This window comes from Staurois parvus, unplaced genomic scaffold, assembly GCF_062004578.1.
Source record: "Staurois parvus isolate SC_StPar_1 unplaced genomic scaffold, SC_StPar_1.0 ptg000299l, whole genome shotgun sequence".
NCBI classification, from domain to species: domain Eukaryota; kingdom Metazoa; phylum Chordata; class Amphibia; order Anura; family Ranidae; genus Staurois; species Staurois parvus.
This window is the reverse complement of record NW_028318095.1, coordinates 23439884-23462027: the sequence shown is the minus strand read 5'-3', so window position 1 is coordinate 23462027 and position 22144 is coordinate 23439884. Positions and strand designations below refer to the sequence as shown.

General features: G+C 39.7%; 1 protein-coding gene across 2 annotated transcripts in view; it reads right to left on the bottom strand.

Moving 5' to 3' along the window:
* The window catches only part of BLMH (bleomycin hydrolase), a 105780-nt gene that overhangs the window by 56190 nt on the left and 27446 nt on the right, over nucleotides 1–22144 (bottom strand). For both annotated transcript variants that reach the window (XM_089683041.1, XM_089683040.1), the window contains 4 exons: nucleotides 19474–19583; nucleotides 19056–19197; nucleotides 10991–11079; nucleotides 8692–8784 (listed from right to left, as the gene is read on the bottom strand). In XM_089683041.1, coding sequence (XP_089539167.1) covers nucleotides 8692–8784; nucleotides 10991–11079; nucleotides 19056–19197; nucleotides 19474–19583 — 434 coding nt within the window. The remainder of the gene's footprint in view (nucleotides 1–8691; nucleotides 8785–10990; nucleotides 11080–19055; nucleotides 19198–19473; nucleotides 19584–22144) is intronic.

Here is a 22144-nt window from a genome sequence, read left to right as displayed (position 1 = left end):
ATGTGTTTGTCACAAATTTCACTGTACAGCATGTGTGTGGATTGCATTATTTTATATAGCTCACAACACTGAGAGCCAACCTAGATACACCCCATACTAGGGGTATCACTATTATTGCATGTGTATATATATATATATATTAGCACTTTATTTTTAGCGCTGCACTATCTATTTTCCATTATATTGTATTTTGTGCCTTGGTTGTGGCATTTCAACTGCTAGCGGCTTTAACGATAGGGGGTGTAATAGCGCAGGAGGTACACCATATATATACTATTTAGGGATCAGCAAGTGTCATTTACAGTCGCGCGGGGGGGGGGGGGGCGCAAAATGTTTTCTTCTACCTGGGGGGGGGGGGGGGGGCATGACAGAAAATAATTGAGAAGCACTGCACTAATGTAACTTCAGCTCTCCACCCCCTGCTGAGAGATCCTGTAAATTATGCATCCATCTCTGTAACAGTCACTTCACATGATATAGGCAAGGATTTACAACCACTTTAAGCCTGCCATGGATGGCTAGTTGAGCTGGCACTTGCTGATAATTGAAACATCTATGGGCAGGTGGATTGTACCAAAGTTGATTGTTGTACAACTTGGGTACAACCAGCATGTCAGATTATACATCATTCAGCCATCCCCACCAGGAGAACACAACAGCTCCGCGGGAAAGATTCCTCCATCAAAGCTGAATTCCCCCATGAATAGAAGGGGGAATCTTTCAGTCATTCACCATTCTTCCATTTATAGGTGTAGTAAGTAAGGTAAAGCAGCTGGGTGGAAAGGGTGGGCATAGTCAGGGGTGGGAGGTTAAGGGGTGTTGGCATGGACGGAGATGGGTTTCAACTAACAGAAGAGGCATCAACACAAGGGACACATCCTACTGACTGTAAGTTATGCCAAAGTGCTGATTTTTCTGTTTTTATTTTTGCTGCACTTAGGCTTTAAAGTCTAGGTGGCGCTTTTACTTTCTCATTGAGAATTCAGTCTTCATTTGTTAATTAGCTGAACAGAGCATGTCCTACCAGTGGGATCCCACCTCCAGCACATTTATTGGTCTTTCTTCTGTATATTTCTCCCAACACACACACACCCACAATATGACTAAGCAAAGAGAAGTCACAAGAAAATAGAAAGGGGTTCATCTTGGATCAACTATTTTAAGCAATACGTGATAATTTGTTGAAGTAAAACTATGCGCATCTACAACAGGGATGTTACATTTAAATCACTCGACGCCCGGGACATGTAGTTTCTGCAGGCAAGCAGCAGGGCTCATTTGTCAAATGGAAGCAATCAATTTCTTACACAGCCTACTACGGTGCATTACATTCAGTGGAGTACAGGGGAAACATGCAGAGTCTTTTAGACCCTGGTGTCTCAATAAAGAGCGGTCACCAAAAATCATCACATAGGGGACTTTTTGTTCCCTATGTAATGAGGAATTGAATGAAAAGTTCAGTAAAAAAACCTTTTTTTTTTCTTAATTGTAAAAAAATTAAGGTTACACCCCCACATATATGCACGTACAAACGTAAAAGCACACACTGGGGCACCTACACATGGAAATGTCGATACACGTGTTACATATTGCCGTGCACACCAGAATGAGAGCAATAAGTCTAACATCAGACCTTCCCTGTAACGCTAAACTGATGACCTATAAGGGGCTTTAAAAGCGTAGTCTATAGAAAATATAGGGTAATAAAGTTTTTCGCCATTTCACGACCACAAAAATATTTAAGGTTTGATATGTTGGATATATCAACATATATGTTTGGGGGTTTTGTGCAATCTTCAGGCTTGAAATTATTTTTTTTAAACGTGTGCAAAAAATGCAAAAATGGCTCTGGCAGTGAAAGGGGTGAAGGTTAAGCACGACACTCCCCTTTCCTGACGAGCACCCAATCGGTGCTCGTTACACTGCAAGGTCCCTCTCCTCCCTGCTAGTCCCAGGGTGCGGTGCTGGAGACAGACAGGGAGGCGAGGAGGAGATAAACAGTGTAATGTTAAATATATTAAATGTTTAGGCCGCCATAAAGCCCCTTTTGTTTGTAAGTTGTCAATCAGCACCCGGCTACACCTAAACCTTTCCACTACTTTCTGGATTGACAGCACTGCCTCCCTTAGGCCCTTTTTACATGGCCATTTTGGTCAGGTCTGCCTGTCATTTGTTCTACCTATTTCTGGGTCTGATCATATCCGGTAAAAAAAAAAAAAAAAAAAAAAAAAAAAAAAAAGGAAAGGGAAACATGCTCTTCCATTTAGGTGAAGTGGACCGAAGGGTAGTCGGGTGTAAATGGGTAGTGAAGTCCGTTGACTCCCAATGCAGCAGAGTCTCTGCGTCCGCTCTGCAGAAACTGAGCAGACACGGATGTGTCATCCACCTGCTCTGCTCCGATCAGCAGAGGATCTGTGAGCTGATCCCCTGCTGATTGGAACTGAATCCACCCGGTGTGAAAGTGGCCTTACCAAAACCCTCCCACTGTGAGCTGCAATGTCTGGGTTGGGAGGGGGGATACACAAATGGAAGATTTGGCTAGATCAGGGAAGGCAAATAAAAGTTTTTTTTTGTTTATTAGGCTTGAGTGTCATATAGTAAGTGGATTTGGCATTTGTTTTGAATATCAGAAGGAGCTTTTGAGTAGACTTTAGTTCACGTTATTACCTACGTGCATAAAAAATGAGAAGAGCTACAATAACCAACACTGTTACTATACCTTTCAATAGTCGAAAGATAAAAATCATACTGTCCGCTACAATGCTTGCTGCAGAACAGCATTAATTGAATCACACTGCCATATTAAGAATTGACCAACTAGCCTTTGATCAGCGAGACTACAGTCCAAGGACAGGATTACTATGTATAATAATTAGCTACATAGAAGATAAAATCAAATCCAATCTAGAAATAAAATAAATCCAAGATAGCCTTCTCAGCTGATATTTTTGCAGCTATGCTATCTTCCCATAGTTGTGAAATGCCTGATATACTACTTTCTTGATAAGGTTTTAGTTGGCAATACTGATAACTAGGCACTAAGCAACAGGAAGATGAGGTCAATAGGAAATATGCTGGGTCAGTTATCTAAATGAATGATTGTAGAGTGGATATTTGCTTGTAGAACAAGAAAGTACTGTACAAAATATGGAAATCCCATAGAAATTAATCATTCTGGTTGATCGTCTTCATTATCGAAGGTTGTAATATGGTAGATGCACTTAATATGCACCTGTGTAACAAATGTGGGTCAGGCCACTCCAAACTAATACATATTGGTGGACAATGACCGATAAACCAGTGAATTCTTGGGGTCTCAAATTTGTTGGCTATAAGGCCCACCCTTCCTTGGAGTCACACTACTCCTGTTAAACATTTTGTGTAAATTAACTAACGAAATGCTGCTCTGCCATGTTTAAGGCCTCTGACATTGACATCTGGTCCTATTAGTTTACTACTGTACTATTATGTATGGACATAATTTTGCTTGTTTCTGGTGTGTGAATTTTGTTGCTGTACTTTTTTGTGTCTTTATTTCTTTTGTCTCTTCTTTCAAAAGAAAATTTATAAAAATTCACCCTTTAAAAAAAAAAAAAAAAAAAAAAAAATAATAATTTTTTTTTACAAAATGATATACAGAGATAAACACCACTGAAATGTCCATGCGTATTCCAGGGACATACAATGTATGCACAATTATTAGGCAAGTTGATTTTTGAGGATTAATTTCATTATTGAACAACTACAGTGCTCATGGTCAATCCAAAATGTTAATAAACTTCAAACCTGAATATTTAGGAAAGTAAAAGTGAGGTTCTGGCTTTCTTAGGAGAATATCTATGTGTGCACAATTATTGGGCAACTATTAGTGTGCAGAATTATTATGCAACTAAATTAAAAACAAACATTTTCCCACCTCATGTGTTTATTTTCAGCTGTTAAAGTGAGAATAATAAATAAACTCCTCAAAATTTACAAACATTTCGAACAAAAAAAAAAAAAAAATCAGTGACCAATATAACCACACTTCTTTTTAATAACAGTCATAAGCCTTCCATTCAGTCTGTCAGTTTCTTGATCTGTTGACGATCAACTTTTTATGCAGCAGCAGCAGCCTCCCAGACACTGTTCAGAGAGGTGTACTGTTTTCTTTCACCATAAATCTCTCGTTTATGAAGGGCCCACAAGTTCTCAATAGATTTAGGTCAGGTGAGGAAGGGGGTCATGTAATTATTCTTTCATCCTTAAGGCCTTTACTGGCTAGCCACGCAGTGGAGTACTTTGATGCATGTAATGGAGCGCTGTCCTGCATAAATATCATGGTCTTCTTGTAAGATGCAGACTTTTTCCTTTACCACTGTTTGAAGAAAGTGTCTTCTAAAAACTGGAAGGAAGTTTGGGAGTTGATTTTGAGTCCATCTTCAACCCGAAAAGCTCTAACTAGCTCATCTTTAATAATACCAGCCCATACCAGTACCCCACCTTCACCCTGCTGGCATCTGAATCAAAGTGGAGCACTTTGCCCATTACTGATCCAGCCAAGGTCCCACCCATCTGGTCCGTCAAGGGTCACTCTCATCTCATCAGTCCATAAAACAGTTGAAAAACCCATCTTCAGATATTTCTTGGCCCAGTCTTGACATTTCAACTTATGTGTCTTGTTCAGTAGTGTTCGGGTTTTAGTCTTCCTTACCTTGACCATGTCTCTGAACACTGAATATCTTGTACTTCTGGGCACTCCAGGTAGGTTGCAGTTCTGGAATATGACAGCACTGGAGGATAATGAGTTCCTGGTAGCTTCACATTTGATTCTTCTCAAATCTTTGGCAGTTAATTTGCGTCTTTTTTCTCAAACAATAATCAACCAAAAAAATAAACTACCCTGTTGATGATTTCCAACAATACATTTGATGGTTCTGTAATCACTTCCCAATATCTTAGCAATTTCAAGAGAGTTGCATCCCTCTAAAAAGACTTTTTACAATTTTTGACTTTTCAGAGTCAGTTAAATCTCTTTTTTGGCCCATTTTGCCTGAGGAAAAGAAGCTGCCTAATAATTATGCATACCTTGATACAGAGTGTTGCTCTCCTTAGGCCAAACCCTCTCTCATTACACAAATACACATCACCTGATATGCTTAAATCCAATAAGCATTCAAGTTTATACAGCTTGGAGTTGGACAATATGCATAAAAATGGTGATTTGGTCAAAATACTCACATGCCTAATAATTGTGCACACAGTGTACAAGACAGTAGGTAATTCAACCTACTTGCATTTAAATAAAACGTACTACTTAGAAATACATTTAAAAAGAAACAGTATGTCCATACTGCAGTTTTAAAGAAAAAACAAAAACAGAGTAATGTGTTGTGCACTGCACTCCCCTGGCTTTGGGAATGCGAAGTCAGTGGAGTGCAACAGAAATTAACTTGATTGTACAGGAGGGAAAAGTATCTGAAAGCAACCCAGAAGCATGTGTGGGCACACTTAATATTTTTTATTTTTTTAATTCTTTTTATTTAAATTTAAAAAGGCGTTGAAGTATACAAAACAAAACCAAAAAGGGCATTCCCAGGCTCAGCACCACACTTAACAAGGCTACAAACTGATTAACAAAAAAACACTACAATAACAGTAACAAGTTAACTGTGTGCTCATTTGCCATGTAAGATTCAAAACAGTCATAAATACCAAAAAACTCTGTAAAAATATGCCTTCTAGGAAGCCAACAGAGATGACAACTCCGGGGCCCTTATACCAGTGTCAATAACATAACCTCAGAGATCATTAAGGGATATCACTCAAATTGTCCAAGCTAAACGGAAGAATCTTGCTCCTCATTCGTGTCTGGCGAGTCTACCCAAGTATCCCAAACCTTGTGGAATTTATGAGGACATCCCCATGATAGATAGGTGGCCTTATACAATGAAATCGTAGAGTTAGTTATCCTCTTCCAGGAATTAAAGGTGGGGACATTCGGAGACTTCCACTTCAACACGATGGCTTTTCTAGCATAAAACAATAACATTCCTAAAAAGGTTCTGGAAGCCCTACTGTGTAACAGACATACATCCACTGATAATGGTACTTTAATGCAGGTAACCAAAAAGATACAGGCCACCACTAATCTCCAGAAAAGCTGAATATGTGGACAGCGCCAAAAATATGAATGAAATCAGCTGGGGATGCCCCACATCTCCAGCAGTCAGCCAGAACTGAGCAATATATTCTATGGAGGCAAATAGGGGCGAGATAAATAAGGTGTAGAATTTTAAACTGTATCAGCCTGTCTTTAACGGAGAACAGATGCTGAAAGGAACATTCCCATACTTCTTCCCAATCCTCATCATCCAGGTCCGGAAAATCAACTAGCCACTTAGTTTTAAGTGCCTCAAGTCTCTTATGGACAGAGGGAAGCAATTCTCTGTATATATTGGATAGAGGTTTGCCCAAAGTGTCACCTCTGAGCAAACTCTCCAAATCAGATCCACAAAAAACAACAGGTGTTACTGGAAATTGAGTAAGAAAAGCGTGTCTAAGTTGTAAGTATCTAAACAAATAAGTACGTGGGAGACCGTATTGCTGTTTCAGGCTGTCAAAAGTGCGTAATTGCCCCTCCAGAACAGATTTGGTAAATGTACTTAATGCCCTTCACTGCCCAGACATAAGGGTCAGGGATCATAGCAAATTCAGGCAAACTAGGGTTACACCATAGTGGGGTATGTTGAGAGAAAATTCCCATAGGAACCTGCTGATCTGTATGAGCTAGAGACCATGGCTGTAAAAAGGTTTTACTGTTTTCATTGCCCGGTCATTGAAAGAGGAGCTGTTGGGCCCCGGTAGACAAGATTCCTCAATGCCTCAAAGGAGCCCAAGCAGGAGGCTTCCAACACTACTGATGCATTAGAGTCATCTGCAATCATCCAATTATGAGCATGTGTAAGCATTGCCGCCAGATATTTAAATAAGTCAGGGCATGCTAGGCCTCCCTGTTGCCAGGGTCTGTGCAGCGTCAACAGATGGAATCTCGGCTGCTTCGAACCCAAAAAAAGGAAGTGAGTGAACTGCAACTCAATTTATAACATTTGTATCATGTGTTTTTTCTGGATTTTTGGCTGATATTCTGTCTCTATCATTTAAAATAAACGTATGGGCAAACTTACAAAATCTGCAGGGGATCAAATAATTATTTTCCCCACTGTATGTCATCCAAGCAAAATGAACAGAGCCTACGGCATTTATCATCAGAGGAATGGGATTTACGCCTAAGGACTCTGTTCATTTGGCTTGATAGACAGATGTGGATTTCCATTTGCTGATTTTTTTTATTGTGGGATTCAGCAATCCTCACATGAAGTTGACTATTAACTTTATTTACGAGTGGCGTCTCCTAAATGGTTTAATGTGAAGGACTACACCTCTATATTGCAAATTGTAATTTTTTATTATTTAGTATCTATTTAATGTAATTTTACAGTTTACACCCAGGAAAATGTTTGAATCATTGTCTACGGAGTCCTACTGTTGCCCATTTCTCTATCAGCCTGTGTGCTGCTCTACAGAGGATTACAAGAAGTGACTGTTGAATCAGATTCAGGTATGTACACTAGCTACTTTTTTTTAAAAAAGAGGTTTCAAGGAATCCATAAGTGGAGTGTTTTTTTATCTGCCTGGAATTTAACTTTAATCTGGAAAAAAGGTTTATGGAAATTACCTCCAAGCAAATAAAAATTATGATTTGGGCAGCAAAATGGCTAAATGGTTAGCACTTCTGCGCCTGGCAGTACTAGGGTCATTGGTTCAAATCCCAGAAACGGCACCACCTGCCTGGTGTTTGCATTTTCTCCTTGTGTTTGATTGGGTTTTCTCTGTGTACTCCGATTTCCTTCCACACTCCAAAGACATGCTGGTAGTTTAATTGGATCCACTCTAAATTGGCCCTAGTATGTGTATGTATGAATGTAAGTTAGGGACCTTAGATTGTACACCCCTTGAGGGTTAGGGACTGATGTGAATGTACAATATGTAAAACGCTGCGTAAACTGACAGCGCTAAATAAGTACCTGAAAAAAACAATAAATCAATGATTGGCCCCTGATTTGTACCACCTCAGCAGCCATCCAGCTGTTAATCAGCAATGGAAGTTTCCCACTATATTGGTAAATGTTAGTTGTGCATTTCCTCTCCTACATTGCCATCTAGTGGCTAAGATGGCTATGATGTTTCTGCATACATTTCTTGGTTTGTTTTTAAAACAAAACTGAGAACTATGGAGGCTGCTAACCTCTCTTTCCAAAATATATGGTTGTCTGGTCCTCATGCTAATCCAACGTTCCTAATCAATAACCCAGAACAAGTATTTAATTAAGGAGTTCAAACTCACCAGTCTGCATGCTTGTCTTGGGTTAGTGACTAGGGACAGTCAGAGAACATGCATTTTCAGCTCAGCAATGGCAGATGTAACCTTCCTCTCAGTACAGGTTTCCTTTAATAGGGTGTTTTTGTGGCTTTTTATAATCGCATAGAATTATGAAATCCCTATTGAGAATTTTACATGCATAGAGCATATCAATGGTTTGTAAACTCTCAGGATAAAGAGACATTATATGTTGTGTTTTACGTAGCTGAGCAAAGTCCTTATGGTCCTATGAAATACATTAGCTAAAAATAATACATGCAAACAGTTACCTCTTCAGTCATAGTATCCAAAGCTGCAGAGATCTCTTCCTTTGTACAGCTGCTGGAGACCATGTTCCTCAGCCGTAAGCAATATTCCCTCATCTGCAAATACACAGAAGTCATTTTTTTCAGTTATACTCCGTATACCATTGAAGCAGAACTAAAAGGAAAATATTTTTTTTCCTTTTACGTAATTATAATTTACGCAAGGATAACCCGTCAGTTTTTTTGCCATTTATGTCCCATTGGGGAGATTTCCCATTACTTCCTGCTCCATAGCCAAAACAGGAATCGAGAGGAAATCTCTCCAAAGTGAGGAAAATCCAGCATGATGTACCCACTGGAAGATTTCCCCTCTACTCCTGTTCTGGTATCGACCCAAAATTTGGGATTTTCTTTCATTTTTGATGGTAATAGTAACCAGGACAAATAGAGAGGGTGAATCTCCCTAACTGAGGTATGGACAGTAATAAACTGACAAATCTTCTAATCCCTCTCCACACTATCCAAAACAAAACAGTTTAGCTCTTAGTTATACCCTAACATGGATGCAACTATGAAAGTCAAGTACAAATCTGTTTATGATCTTTGAATGTGTATATTAAGCATTCCACCTTGTATGACCGATATGAATAAAGTCAGCACTAGGCAAATGGGATTGTGTGATCAAAACCATAAAAACAAGGCACACATTTTTATTTCTAGGCCCCTTCTGGCTTGCTCTGGAGATTGAACTGCATGAGGGTTATTGTAAAGTTGGAAACTATATCAAGGAGAGTCTGAACAGAACTGCAACATCTCTGCCTGAGCTTCCATACTGACAGGAAGTGCGGTGATGTCAAGGACAGCTCTCAGCACTAATGCCAGGGGTGCCTGCAGAACCAGCTTACTCTGAATGCAATGTTAAAACAAATACAAATAGCCATGCAGTCAAAGTGTGATTTTAAATCTGTGTCCAGGACTCCAGTACTTAAAAGGGTGTTTTTTCCCTTTTTAGAAACACATGATCACAACACAGCTTTTAGTGTACACCACAGCTTTACGGTTTACATTTTTTAAAAGCTCAATGAGTAAACAAGAATACAACTTACGTAAAATGAATAGAAATGTCAGTCTAGGGGGTGGGTCTGTTTGGACAGTGAAATAATAATAATAATAATAATAATAAACAGAATAGATAACCAAAAGGTAAGAGACTGAAAACAGGTGGGTTTTGCCCACAATCAGTCAGGGCTTTCATGGAGACAATTGCTGCATAGGCACCATCAGAGCAGATATGAACAGAGTATGTGTCCAGGCCTGTCTCTTCTGAATAGAAAATGACCCCAGACGGTTGTCTGAAATTTATGAAAGTGGGATAATATCTAAAGTGAAAGTCTGTGCTGGGAAAAAATATCAAGAAATAAACATACCATCCAGTATGATCAAATAGCCATGAGGTTAAAGCTTGTATGGTGCCATATCAATTTGCAATTTTGCATCAACTCAGAGGGTAGACGTATGTTTTTCAGCTCTAAAGCAGGAAAGAAACCCCCTAAAAAGCACACTGCTGTGTAGACCAGTCTCTTCAAACTTTGCATTTTGAGCTAATCCTTGCAGACCATAAAAGGTCATCACTTCTACATTACGCTCATAAGAGTTAGGACCTAATCAGAAGGGAAGATATGCACATTATAAATATGAAGCTAATGACACAGCAATCTCACACTTCTTAGCATATGCATGTCAGCTAATCTGTATTTTGACTGTATATGGACATGCATTCATATGATATATGGGCGAAAGTGCCAGGTAATCAACTTACAGGTATCAGTTATATGGATGAGGCCACAATGTACTGTTTTTGATGCCTCAACTCATCTGGTCACTGTTCTGTGATGTCAAATATTTTGTAAAGTATAAATGTCCTAGGATTTAAACTCTTCCAAATATATAAAACATCTGCCACAACCTATTTGGGCTTCTGGCCCACTGTGACTCTAGGTGAACACAGGAAAGTGCAGATGCTCTTTTATCAACCTATGATATACTCCATATGTGAATTTTCTGCTTTAAGCTGCAAAATGAAACTAAAGGACTTTTTCAGTAAAACAACACAAAGGACAATTGGATAATGCAAGGTGCAGCAATTCATAACAGCAAAATCAGATTTCAGCTTATTGAAGTCAGATCACTGAAAAATGAATTCCATGAATGCTATGGATTTACCCCGCTCAGCACATAACTATTTAGCTTACTGGATAGACCTATATGTGTATCACGGATACTGTTAAAAGCTCACTCTTTTCATACTCTACACCACCCTCACCTTGTGGTTAAGAATGTCATTCATCCTCCGTGTGGCCTCTGAGGTGTGAGATTCAGGGAAACATTTTTTTGGGATGACACCATATTTTTCTAAAAGAAAACAGGATGTAAAATGCATCATTTGTTAAAGTAAGTCTTTAGTAATAAGAAAGAACTGAACGGATTGCATTTAAAATGTACAGAAAGGGTGAGGAGGGGTAAGAGATAAGAATGTCTCTCAGGTTTTTACGGCTATCCACGTCCCTGCTGGATAGATTTACCCTAACTTCCTGTCCTACTCACAAAGTTTTAGCAGACAGGAAGGTAAGGGTAACCCTCCAACAGCAACATAGACAGAAATTACAATGTTTTTCTTTAGCAGAGTGAGGAATACCTAGGACCCCTGTCAGATTTCTAGAAAAAAAAAAAAAACACAACACACACAACATGCACCAAAGGAGAGCCAGACCAAATGACAAAAAGAGTGCAAATGATTTATTGGTTGATGCAAAAAAGTTTCAGGGGCCAGACAAAACTCCCCCTTCATTAGTGCTATATAGGGAAGCTAACTGCTCGACTTGGAAGTTACCAGCCAGGAGCATCTACATGAGCCATCAAGATCACCTGGCTGCTCATACAGATGCTGCTGGCTAGTACCTCTCCTCCAGCAATTAGCCAGGGTACTAGTTTGGCATCTTGCAGCTGACACCAACTGCCTATATGTGCATCCCAGGCAGGCAGGCGCACAATCACGACCACCTGGGATACCCTCTGGCTTACTGCTGGTTCATGAAGGTTGTAGATTGACATACATTGAGGTCTAGGCTCCTGCCTGGCTATATATATATATATATATATATATATATATATATATATATATATATATATATATATATATATATATATATATACACACATATATATATATACACACACACACACAGTGTATGATATATATTTCTATTATACAGAATGTATATAGCGCCAACAGTTTGCTCAGCGCTTTACAATATAAAAGAGAGACAATTGTTGCAATTACAAATGTTTAAGCATTCTCATGTTTATTTCTTTTGTTTGCATTGGTATTACATAAAAAAGTGGCACCCTCATTTAATATTTGGTAGCACACCCCTTGGAAAAAATAACTGAAATCAATTGCTTCTTGTAACCATCATTGAGTTTCTTACACCTCTCTTGTGGAATTCTGGACCACTCTTCCTTCGCCAACTGCTCCAGGTCTCTCAGATTGGAAGGGTTCCTTTTCCCAACTACTGTTTTGAGATCTTTCCACAGGTGCTCTATTGGATTGAGATCTGGACTCATTGCTGGCCAGTTCAGTACTCACCAGCGCTTTGCCTGAAACCATTTCTGGGTGCTTTTTGATGTGTGCTTTGGGTCATTATCCTGCTGGAAGACCCATGACCTCTAACGGTGGTCCATCTTTCCGACACTGGGCTCTACATTGCCCCCCAGAATTGCTTAGTAGTCTTCGGATTTCATAATGCCATGCACACGGTCAAGACATCCAGTGCCTGAAGCAGCAAAGCAACCCCAAAACATCAGTGAACCCCCACCATGTTTGACTGCAAGTAGGGATGCATCGGTACCATTTTTTTTTTTTTTTTTTTTAAATCGGCAAGTACTGATACTTTCAGTCAAGTACTCGCCGATACTGATTACGGATACTTTGCGGTGTGATTTGCATTGCAAAGAATAGCATGCAATTTGAACAGGAATGTGATTCCTGTCCAAATCGCATGCGGTTTCCCCACTGCTCCTGTGTGAACCCAAGCTTGTCATAGCCTAAATTCACACAGGAGCAGTGTGGGAAACCTCCCTGCAGGCATTCCATGCTGAGTCTTACTGGTAAGAGGACAGAAAGTGGCAGGGATTTGAAATCCCTGCCGCCTTCTTTCCTCTTCTGGCAGCGATGACAGTTCAGGCTAGAGGACTTTTGAATGGTCAGCAGCACTATCACATGGACAGTGAACACCAATCAAATGCCATCTAGCCCAAACTGTCATTGCTGCAAGGAGAGGAGAGAATGTGACCAATCAACAGCCCTCTAGTCCGAATTGTCATAGCTGCAAGGAGAGCAAAGAAAGCCCCACCGCTTTCTCTCTTCTCTTACCACCGAGACTCCGCATGAGATGCCTGCAGGGAAGTTTCCCACACCACTCCTGTGTGAACTCGGACTATGACAAGCCTGGGTTCACACAGGTGTAGTGGGGAATCACATTGCTGTTCAAATTGCATGATAATCTTTGTGGTGCAATTTGCGTCCATTAACGCAAATCGCACCGCAAAGTATCGGTTAAGGAATTAGGAGTATTTTCACAAGTATGAGTACTCATGAAAATACTTGTTATCGGCACGGATACCAATACAGGTATCGGTGCACCCCTGACTGTAAGGACTGTATTCTTTTCTTTAAAGGTCTCATTTCTTTTTCTGAAACCAGCAGAATGATGGGCTTTAGCAAAAAAGCTGTACTTTTGTTTCGTCTGTCCACAGCACATTCTCCCAAAAGGATTTTGGCTTCCTTAGGTAAGTTTTGGCAAACTCCAATCTGGCTTTTTTATGTTTCTGTGTCAGCAGTGGGGTCCTCCTAGGTCTCCTACCATAGTGTCCCTTTTCATTCAGATGGTGACGTATAGTGCGAGCTGACATAGTTGTACCCTGTGCCTGAAGGTCAGCTTGAATTTGTCTGAAAGTCAATCAAGGTTCTTTAGTCACCATTCCAACAATCCTTCGTTGCAAAATTTCTTTCATCCATGTCCAGGGAGATTAGCTACAGTGCCATGGGCTTTAAACCGCTTGACAATGCTGTGCACAGTGGACACAGGAACATTAAAATCTCTGGAGATGGGCTTGTAACCTTGAGATTGTCCACACTTTTCCACAATTTTAGTTCTCAAGTCCTGAGACAGTTCGTTGCTGCTCTTTCTCTTCTCCATGCTCCATGAGGCACACAGAGACACACAACAGAAAGGATGAGTCAATTTGTCACCATTTTAATTGGTTGACAGTGTGATTTCTATATTGTCAGCACCTGTTAATTGATATAAGTGAGTTTAATTACAGGAGCATCACAAACTTGGAATGGAGTTATTTTTTTCAATTTTGAGAAGGTGCCAATAATTTTGTCAAGTCATTTTTGGGTTTTACTTGGAATGAGTCAGATTTGGGTTTTTGTTTCTCCACTTTAAAATCATACCAAAACAAACAAGAGAAATAAACATGAGAACCAAGATATACTGTACACCTGCGCTAGGACGAATGTTCATATGCACACGAGCAGCTGCAATCAAAGTGCTCTTACACTCTAAATCAGGGGTTTTCAAACTTTCTAAACAAAGGGCCAATTTATTGTGCATCACACTTTAGGGGGGAAGACAGTAGCCACTGGAAGTAGAAAATGTTCTGGCATCAGTGGGAATATGCATTGTTCCATCTTTGGTATTAGGAGAATTATTGGTGCCCCATTGTTGGTGTCAGTGTGAGGAACAGTGCCCCAATGTTGATGTCAGGGAGCAGAATAGTGTCTTATCATTGGTGCCAGTGGAAGGAATAGCACCCCATCACTGGTGTCAGTGGCAGGAATTGTGCCCCATGGGCTGGACAAAAAGACAAGCGAAGGGCTGCAGTTTGGAGACCACTGCTCTAAATCATCAAAATAAACCTTTACAGCGCACATGTGCTACAATCAAATGTCATAAATCACTGTGCATAATCAACCAAAAACATATTCAAGATAAAATAAATTAAAAATATATAAAAAATATAAAGTCCACATAACAAATTGAAACAAATACTGCCAACGTGGCTGACAAATTGTTTGTGCATCAAACACAGAAAAAAAAAAAGAAAAAAAAAAAAGGGGGGGGGGGGGGTTTCAGCGAAATCTTCAAAAAAACAATCCTGTGTTCTGGTGCTATTCTCCAGTGCTCTTCTACCACCAACACAGAGAACTCACCAGATAGATATAATTACCCACTACAGGTCAGTCATAATATACTTGCTGTATTTATAATGGGGCCGTCCAACACATCTTAGGATTAGATGTTCCACTTATCCTCCAGCCATATGCTTCATACCACATATAAGAGGAAGTAAACGGAGACCGCCATACTGGAAAACCTTAAAGTATTTTTAATAGGTAAAATCAATGTAGTCTACTCACACGTCTAGTGCTATCACTGAGTTAAATACGCATGAAAATCCAAACACTCAGCTGCCCACTCCAAGGAGTATACAGTCTCGGGTATGAGAATGCCTAAACATTTGTAATTGCAACAATTTTCTGAGTGAAGTGGTGCATTAAATGACAGAAATACAGTGGTGCCAATATTTTTGGCCATGATATATATTTATATTGGATAAAGCTGTCCTTATTGCTGCAGACACTACTGCTTGACTTTCTTTTCTCTCTTTTTTTCCCCCTTTTTTAAATACAAATATATTTTGTAGGAAGCTTCTGGGTAAGATGCTAAGAAATATTTGGGACTCTTGAGGCTATGGCTCTATGAAGAGAACTATCGGCTGCCTTATTAAAATAAAGCCATTGGATTAGTGCAGCTCAGGCACATAGCTGACCCAGGCTGTCAATGAACTACACTTCCCGGCATGCTTTGGTGGCAAGGGCCTAGAGTACACCCCTAAGTCGGAGACCTGTTGGAGCAGAATCTCACCAGCCCTGACTTGCAGAGGCATTTGGATGTTGGTTTGAACGCTTTTTGGCCTGTTATTTATAGGTCAAGGCTTGGAGGTGATCATGCATGCTTGGTGGTGGTGGACACAATGGTGTACCAAGGGTAAGATTCTCTGTGAACCTTTTTAGGATTATCACTGTGGACTGACACTTTTTGTTCTACTGATTATTATCTTTTGATATAGCACTGTTTTATCCACCCTTGGTTCATTGTACCTATATGCGAAATATATTTTATTGTGTTCGTGATATAGTTATATTTTTTTACATGGTTTTTACTAGATGGCCAGGTGTTTACCAGTTGAATAGCTCACTTACACTTGTGCATTTTGTATTGCTGCATGTTTTAGATTTATACAGTTACGCACACTCACTGTGTAGGCTATTGGCTATTGCAATATTTAGGTTTGTTTATTGGGCTCTGTCAGGTGTTTATCATTCCCTTTAGTAAATTGTGTTTGTTATGTATACATAGGTGGGTGGGCTATTGATTTTTCTATTTATTTATTCACCCTCTTATTAATTATTATGCACTTCATTTAGTTTGAGACTTACAGCGCACAACTATTTATTTATTGTTTGATTTGCTTTTTGAGTGATGGAACACTTTTGGTGCTTGCAGCTTTAGTATAGTTGTATGTTTCTCTGGCAGTTCATAAAACTCCTTCCTTTATTCAAAAAATTGTAACTACCATCTTTTTTATTCTACAGGGCCCCTGCTTTCAGAAAATGTTATTACATTATTATAATAAATAATATTAAATAATTCAGAAGATATAAATTATTCTGGGGGTTTTAAATAATTTTCTAGACAAAAATGCTTATTTAAAGGGGTACAAAAATAAATAAAGTGACTCTAGAGAGGAAGTGCTTAAAATATACACTGATCAGCCATAAAATTATGTCTATCCACCTAATATTGAGTCCCATGCCATAACAGCCCTGACCAGTCAAGGCACGGAACCCACTAGACTTCTGAATGTATGCTATGGTATCTGGCACCTAGCTATCGGCATCAGATCCTTTAGGGCTCGTTCACACCAATGTGAAGAGACATCAGTTTTTCTGCTCACATTCTGCAAGGGCACAGCAAAATAATTTGTTCTCTATGTACCCTGTTCACACCACAACGCAAAAATCATGTGAATTTTTTTTCTACGCAGGAATCTGCAACATGTATAAAACTCATTAAAGAGCGCATGAACACTGTGCCTCTGCAAGTGAAATCTGCACGTCACTTTCCATCAGTTTTTCTACATGTATTGTGTGAATGAGGCCTTAAAGAGACACTAACCTGCTCTATGCAATGGTTTTGCACAGAACAGCACCAACTCTCCTCTTCTCAGGTCCCCCCCCACTGGCACTCCTGGCTCCTCTCCCCTGCTGAGTGCCCCAAAGCAAGCTGATTGCTCTGGGGGCACACGTATGTGCTGGCTCCCAAGCCTCCTCTGTGTGTCAGAGTGCAGCTCAGCCCCGCCCACCGCTTATTTCTCACTGGCTGTGACTGACAGCAGTAAGAGCCAATGGTGTCTCAGCAAAAGAGGAAGGAGAGACCCAGGAAAGCCTCAGCTGTCATGCACATCGCTTGACTGAAATCAGGCTCCGATAAGCATTAGGGGGTCTTCAGCTTTTAGAACCACTTTATGCCCTATAAGTTGTGGAGTGGGGCCTCCATGTGTTGGACTTATTTTCCAGCACATCCCACAAATGATCCATTGGATTGAGATCTGCAGAATTTGGAGGCCAAATCAACACTTCCAACTCGTTGTGGTGTTCCTCAAATCATTCTTGAACCAGTGTGGAAGGGTGTATTATCCTGCTGAAAGAGCCCACTGCCATCACGCAATACTGTTCCATGTCAGCAACGTTTAGGTAGGTGGTATGTGTCAAAGTAACAGCCACATGAATGGCAAGAAGTTTCCCAGCAGAACATTGCCCAAAGTATCACAATGCCTGTGCTGGCTTGTCTTCTTCCCATAGTGCATCCTGGTGCCATCTCTTCCATAGGTAAGTGATGGCCACCCACATGATGTAAAAGAAAATGTGATCAAATCAGACCAGACCACCATCCTCCATTGCTCTGTGGTCCGGGTTTTGATGCTCATGGCCCATTTTAGGTGCTTTTGGCTGTGGACACGGGTCAGCATGGGCATTCTGATTAGACTGCAGCTATGTAGTCCCATATACAAAGGAAACTGCAATGCCCATTTTTCTGCTTTCAATACATGAACTTCAGATAAAACATGTTTACTTGCTACCTAATATATTTCAGTCTTTCAGATGCCATTTTAACAAGGTAATCCATGTTAGTCACTTATATACACACAAAATCCTCCTGCGCTTAAAGGAAGTGGCCTGAAAAATAGCCAACACTTAAAACTGATACCTCAACAGTGTAAAATAATTCTTAAAAGTAGTGCAGCGCTTAACCTAAATAACCTTCAAAATCATATACCATGGTTTTTTTGTGTCGTTTGAAGCACTCATTTATGGACAATTAGAAATTTTTGAGTTTTTTAAGTGATTTGCTGTGTGGTCACATTTGTCACTGGTCCCATTTATTATATCCCCTGTTTATAGGGGTCATTTGATATATTATAGGTCGTTTGAGTGATTTCACATATTTCATTATTATATTTCACGTATATATTTCATTATTATATTTCACGTATAATAGGGCACCAGGGTGACTATTGGCCATTTTTGTTTGGGCACTTGATGCACTTTTATATATTTATGTTTATTCAGTGTGTTTGTTATTTATATGATTTTGAGGTTTATTTAGGTTAAGCGCCGCACTACTTTTAAGAATCATGTTATTCACTTAACCTCTCAGTAGTCATAATGTTATGAATAAGTGGTGTATTCCACAAAGAACGTCATCTATTTTGTGTGCACCAAATACCTCTGTAAATGCAATTATTACTTAGTATTGACATCACTGAGAAACACAAACTATACAGACAGCAGAGCCGTACGTCAGAGCAGGTCCTTCCACTACAGGCTGCCCAAAAAACTACAGACGAGGTGGGTACAATACTGCATATCTTGCACAAGGAGAGGGAGCAGCAGTGACTGGTCCTTACTACGGTCTGTAGTGCAGAAGTTGTTTCATGCTGAAATATTGTATGGATCTGGAAGAAATACTTAAAGACCAGGATACAAAAAGAACACACATAACTAGTATTTAACATTTGTTTGCTTTTAAGCTTTAAGTGTTATTGCAACTTGATGTATCAGGTTACTAATGCTAATATAAATGTTGGTGCTAAATTCTGACAATTGTTAGCTGACATCAGGTTTCAACATTGTGCTCATTAGTGTTAGATATAATTGGATGGAAACAGAGCTAAGGTACTGTATTGTAAGCCCTTACCTATAAGATTAACCAGCATATCCCACTGTCCTCCATCATTGGTGGGGTTTGAAAGGAGAAATTGCATAAGCCTTCCATCAATTGGCTTATTCAGATGTGCAGTTTCAACAAAGGCATTTAGGAAATAATTGCAGCGTTCTACCTGTTGGGATACCAAATTGATAAAATAAATTGAGCACAAACTGTATTATACAGCAATAATTTTTAATGATGTCTGCAAGGGGGGGAGCATACCTTAAGCCATTTTCTGTATAACAAGGTAGCAAAGGATAGCAAGATACAAATCACATTTATTTTCTTATTTAATAGAGATGAGCACTAAGTAATAACATTGTATAGATTGGGCAACGGGAACAGGAAATGGCAGGTGAAAAATCTATTCTGATAAATGTTATGTCATCTTACAATGGCTACACACCTTGTCCCAGAAAAACAGATAGGACTGACTGAACTCAAATTCTTCAAGATTAAACTTCTTCATAAAAGGCAATCTCATCACATTCAGACAGGAAAAGATCCAACACCGCCCTGAAAGACAAAAAAAAAAAATTCTATTATGTAGCAAACTACTCAATCAGTGGCAAGTGCACAAGAAGAGGGAATACATTCAAAGAAAGCTTAAAGTAGAAGAAAACCCTAGCTATAACTATTCTTAAAAATGTTCCCACCCCCTCCCACTGTATAAGGGATCACTCAACAACAGCAGTGAATTCCAGAAGCCCTGACATCACCGATAGACTCCCATGGTCCAGCCGTTGGCGGCGCATCCTCTTCTCCCCTGCAGAATTTGCTCACCGACACAGGGTAGCTGGAGCTGCGGGATCACATGAACAAACCAGTGCAGATTACAAATAGGTAAGTACACAGATCTTTTCTTTTTCTTTTTTTTAATATGGGTAAGGCAGGATAACTAGGAGGAGGGGAGACTGAACATTTTTAAGAATAGATATAGTTAGGATTTTTTTCACACTTCAAACTGTAATCCTTTTTTATCTTTTTTTTATTCAATTCTTTATTTAACAAATAAACACAGTACAGGGGTCTCATTCTGCATCGATAGCAGACATAAGCTTATAGAAAGTACACAGACCAACAAGAATATGATGAACATCAGCCCAGGTAAGACATTGGTGTAGTTCAAATATTAACATGGAGCCGGCAACCCAAATGTTCATGAGCACTGACGTGAACTGTAACACGGAGGATAAGCGACTCTTACACCATGGCACCTGGTGAGCTCTGGTGATCTCACATGTCTAACTAGTGGCATCAGAGTGTAGCAGAGAAGTGTAAGCTGGAGAATAGACAAAATCGTGCCAATATAACTACTTTTTTTTAGAAAGATCTCTCTTGTGCCCTTTTCTGTTGTCTCCAAGTCCTCCACCTCATTAATCTCCTTTACTTTTGCCAATGACAGGGCAATCAGAGGTGCCTGTTTTCAATAATTTGGGATACAGCTTTTCGCTGCGCTCACAAGCAATGGTACAATAGAGTGTATGTAGGTTTCCCCAGGAATATCATGGTGGTGAAGTAGAAAGATAGAAAGAAAGAAGGTCAGGCCCCAAGGGTACTCTTTGCCACAATGCTTTAAGAGAGTTATTTGCCTAACTTCGGTCCAAAAGGCACAGCGTTTATGGCATGCCAAAAATACTTGAAGCAACGTTCCGGTCTCCTTACCACACCTCCAACATTTTGGAGGGAACATCTTGAGCATCAGTTGAGGAGTGTAACACCAGCATGTCAAAAGTTTACACCAGATTCCTGGTATCTGGCACATATCGATGTCTTATATGTGAAACGAAGAATCCTCTGTCGGTTTACTGGATAAAGTAATGCCTAGCTCATTCTCCCATTTGGTGATGTAGGACAACGTGAAGCCCTTCGAAGGGGAAACAAGGAGATGGTAGGTTTGTGAAACTGCATGATGCAGAGAAGGGTCTTTTGTGAGTAGAGGATCTCAAATAGGGTGAGCTGATAGGAGAAAAGCAAGGCTGACAGAGGAAGGAAATGTGAAAGCTGTATTTGGTGCCAGAAAGAGAGAGCAGTGTAAGCTAAGTTGGTGAAAATATGCTCTTGAGGGCCACCTACTGCCAAGAAATGTCTCATCTGGAACAGACCCTCTCATTTCAATCTCAGAAAGCCTAGATCAGCAAGTCCGGGACCAAAAGCAGGATAGACGACACTAATCTATAACCCTGCATTAGTGGCAGGCAGCTTGGTAGAGGAGTAAAAAGATACAGTATACAAGGCATGAAATTCATTTTCATGATGCTGCACCTGGCAGTTCATGAAAATGTGCCCTTGTGCCAAGATAAATGGTCTTTTTTAAAATCGCTGCTAGAAGGGTAAGGAAATTCAGTTCAAAACTGGCTTCTATATGTCTGGGAAGAATAGTCCCCAAATATCTAACATGGGAAGCAGCCCATTAAAAGGGAATTGTGACTTTACAAGGGATGCAATTGATTCCAGCACAGAGATAGTCAATGCTTCCAAGAGCAGATTAGATAGGAAGATCACCCATTTTATCTTAAATTCTTCCATGTGTTACCCCTATTATGAAACATTAATAGAAAGAAGAAGCATTTTTTTTCTGCCAGCCCCACAATTTATTAAATGGATATTGCAAGTGAAAAAAGCTTTTAAAGAGAATCCATATTGATATTTTGTCATTTGTTTGTGGTTCCTTTTTATATTTATTATTTGTAGAAAACTACTTTAACATAAGCAAGATACACACGTGTTTGCAAGCCTTCTGGGCTTTCTTAATGACAAGCCCAGAACTAACAGGCTTTCCGACAGAAGGAGAGTGGGACACCCTGATAGTAGCCACTGCAGGTGTGTAGAATTAGAAACTAAAGCACAGAGACCTCACCAGTACAGTCCCTTAATCCCTTAAAGAATAAAAAAAAACTAAAAACCCTATCTGGTGGTTTAACTCTCCAGCATATATCAAAAGCAAAATATTAATTTTATGTTGATTCATCATTTAAAGGTAGCTTAGATATTTGTTCATTTCTGTAACAGAAACATTCTGCATATTTTTACATATGCCGGCAATATAAAGTATTGAGATCAGCTGAAAGGGTGTC